The sequence below is a fragment of the Acyrthosiphon pisum genome, unplaced genomic scaffold, assembly GCF_005508785.2.
Source record: "Acyrthosiphon pisum isolate AL4f unplaced genomic scaffold, pea_aphid_22Mar2018_4r6ur Scaffold_20551;HRSCAF=21364, whole genome shotgun sequence".
NCBI classification, from domain to species: Eukaryota; Metazoa; Arthropoda; class Insecta; order Hemiptera; family Aphididae; genus Acyrthosiphon; species Acyrthosiphon pisum.
In genome coordinates, this window is record NW_021769923.1 from 7211 (window position 1) to 10768 (window position 3558).

Below are 3558 nucleotides of genomic sequence, written 5' to 3' on the forward strand. Positions count from 1 at the left end.
AGGTATAACCTATAAAGGATGTAGAACCACGGGGCTCAGATATAGCTGATAGTACTATCTTTAATCGTAGTATAACCATAACCATAGTGTATATTCCTGGTTTGTGAATTGAATTTGAAATGTTTGTTGAACTGAGTCACTGAGTCGCCAAATCTTGAAACACTGATTCGACTCGTTCAGTTCATTTCAAAGAGTCGACTCACTGAGTCTAATAGCTCATGAACTACATATCTCTTAGATTGTACCTAATAGGTAGTATAATATTGTGTATCGATATCTCTCTACATATTATTATTTATTAATTATTTAGTCACTGTTATCTCTCTAAAAAAATTGTTATTAATGCATCTATGCTTATATTAACCAGTAACCACTAACAATGTTTATGTCAGATAACTGTGATATTGGCTGGCTGAAATAAAAAAAATATTTAAGAAGGCTTTTTGTATTGAGATAAAAATGCAATAATTGTAATAATATAATGTAATGCGATATTGTTAGCCAGTGGTTGTTTTCATTTATATTATTGGCTGGTCAAAAAGCCCCCCCCCCCTCTCAAAAACTGAAATTACGTCACTAATTCCGTGTAGGTACCTATATTATAACGTATTGATAAAATACAATAAAATCGTACGATAAAAGTCACTAATTATATTTAATATTATAAGTGTAGGTATTTAAGACGCTACGGTTTTACTATGAATCTTAAATAGATTTGTATTAATAAGTGAACATTAACAATTATTGTTTAATTGTATCTACCTAATATTAAAAAAATACTATAGTGCAAGTATTATTAATAGTATAATAATAGTATTTATAATCAATGATGGTAAGTACCTATACAATATAGAAATATTAATAAGGACATCATTAGATACATCAATCCAATTAAAAATAGTTTGTTTCTGGAAAGGGCAATAATTTATGTATAAAGTATAAATAAATTATAAACTAATTAGATGCCCGTGGCCAGTCAAATGAAATGGAAAATTGGATTTAGCTCCAAAAAAATGTAAACATATGAAAAACATATAAGTGTTACCCATACAGTTTTTTTGTTCTTTTACAGCCATGATCGATATATATGTATATAATATAATCCCACGCGGAAGGTGCCCGTAAACACGGGGGCGTGCACCCCTCTCATCCCGTCATCGAGCCGGCGCCGATGTTAGATACGGTAAACACATTAATAATATATCACTGTAATGTAAACTGTTTGGTAGGCGGGAGTATTGGTCGATACAAGCCTGCGATAGGTCAGATGTTATAGCAGAGGGGACGACCACCACTACAACCACCACCGGTGGCCGGCTTATAAAAAAGCTCGCGAAGGGTGTCTCGCTACCAGAGTGCGATCCGTGTACCAACTTCTTACAGTTCACCGGCTTACCCGTCTTACCGTCTCGTATATTTTAATAATATTTTGCCGATCGTTTGTTCGAATTTGTTGATTTTCTTCTCGACTTCCCATTTACGAGAGGCAACGCAATTATGATGACAATTACTGCAGCAATGATTATGGCGATCGTCGCAACCGCAATTGTTCCCAATAGGGCAACCTACTCTGGACTCAACGAGGATTATATAGAAGGTAAGTACCAGCATGAATTTTCTCATCTCGTTACTCGTTTAATTGAACTCCTAATATCACTCAGCTTATTACAATTATTATTATTTATGAACGATTTTTTTTTCAATTTTTTGGATTTCGTGTAAATATTATTTTCATTTTTTCACTTTATATTATTCATTATTATTAATATTTCGCCATTTACCCATTATATCAGCGGTACTCAATCTTTTGTAGATCACAGACACCAAATAAAAGATTTTTAGAAATCACGGACCCCGCGTATTTTTTCAAATACCATTTTTTTCAAAACATCTCATGTTTAACATGTTTAACATCTCATATCATAACGGAAATTATAACAATTATTTAATATTACAAATTACATACGAAGACATAACAAAACATACACATTTATAATTATTTTTATTACCCTTATTTTTTTGTAAAAATGTGATAATTTATATTAATTTTATAATCTGTATTTTAAAAATACTGTTGTTCATTCAGGGGCGTAATGAGGGGGGGGGGATTAGGGGAATAGACCCCCCAAAACTTTTTTTTACTTCTAACATTTTGATCAAAGTATTGATAATGACCATTCATGTTTGCTAAAAACGTATATTCCCCCTCCCCCAAACCAAACTCATAATTACGCAACTGTGTTCATTTATTGGTTATGATATTAGCGATATCAATGCCTTTACGCGTATAGAACGACATTACGCATAGGTAATATTTTAGTAAGGCGTTTGCGTGCAATAGTGAAACATGGATATTATACAAACTGGATTTAGCCAGAAAGAAATTTATGTTATAATCAACCATACTTATAAATTTAAAAAATTAAAACGTTAGTTGTCTTCGGGTGAAACAAAGTGGCTATGTAGTGTAAAAACGTGTATTGAGTCGCAAAATGATTATCCTGATAATTTACTATACAGAAATTAATCCCTGAAAAATAGCGGGCGCAATTTACTGTTATGTACTTATGTGTTAAGGCTCCCGCGGACCCCAGACATGAGTACTGCGAACCCCCAGGGGGCCGTGCACCACGTCTAGTTAAGAACCGCTGAATTATATTGTCATTATTAATTTCATACTCAATTATAATAATACAAATAATTATTATTACGCTAATTATTACCAATTATAAATACAAAACCCATTTGATTTGATATCTGTGTTATAGAGGTTGCAACTATCCAGGGCAGATGTCCACCTAATGTAACTGCAGATTTTGATGTGATCTTCAACGCTGAGGATTCGTCACCGGTTAAAGGTTGTGCCTCACTCGGATTCAGATCTCGTAATGACTCTAACGAAATGAAAATATTCAGCGTGAAGTTTGGTCGTATGAATAACGGCGTTTGTGTGTCAGGTACGTTGATCAATTTATTATTTTACTATACTAATATATTGCACTGTTTCTGTGACTCCAAGAAGTCTATTCCAATTTAACATGTATCTACTCTGTCACTATGTTATATAAAACAGGTACTAGTACAGCCTAGGTACAATAATGCTTGATGGTGCCACTTTTTATAATTTTTTTACTTATCTCAAAAAAAAAAAAAAATAATAATCGTCATCATCACACAAATTTAAATGTATTTATTTTTAGTCATTTTAGTTAAAAACTAAAATAATTTATGTTGAATTAGAAAAAAATAATACCTACATAATATGATAAGAAAAAATATTTATATACCTATTAAGAATCTTGTTCTCTTATAATTTAATTTTAAATAAGAAAGAATTGAAACACCTACCAAAAAAAAGCATGACAATTTTTTTGCACCCAATAATTTACACCTATCTCATCTGTCCCCTCAGTCACCACCCCCCTCCCATCAAAATCTGATTAAACGACCCTACTGAACACATTAATATGATAAATTGCCTGATGATTATTCAATGAGGGATAAGACATAAGATCACTCATCACTAGAGCGCGGATTTTTATGCACTTAAAAGTATCG

The 3558-nt window shown here is 32.3% G+C and overlaps 1 protein-coding gene across 1 annotated transcript in view; it reads left to right on the top strand.

The window, feature by feature from the left end:
• Nucleotides 1–1350: 1350 nt before the first annotated feature.
• The window catches only part of LOC100570389, a gene marked incomplete at its 3' end in the record, with an annotated part of 4739 nt that continues 2531 nt past the window's right edge, over nucleotides 1351–3558 (top strand). The window contains 2 exon segments of the mRNA XM_003241878.2: nucleotides 1351–1597; nucleotides 2769–2957. Coding sequence (XP_003241926.2) covers nucleotides 1498–1597; nucleotides 2769–2957 — 289 coding nt within the window.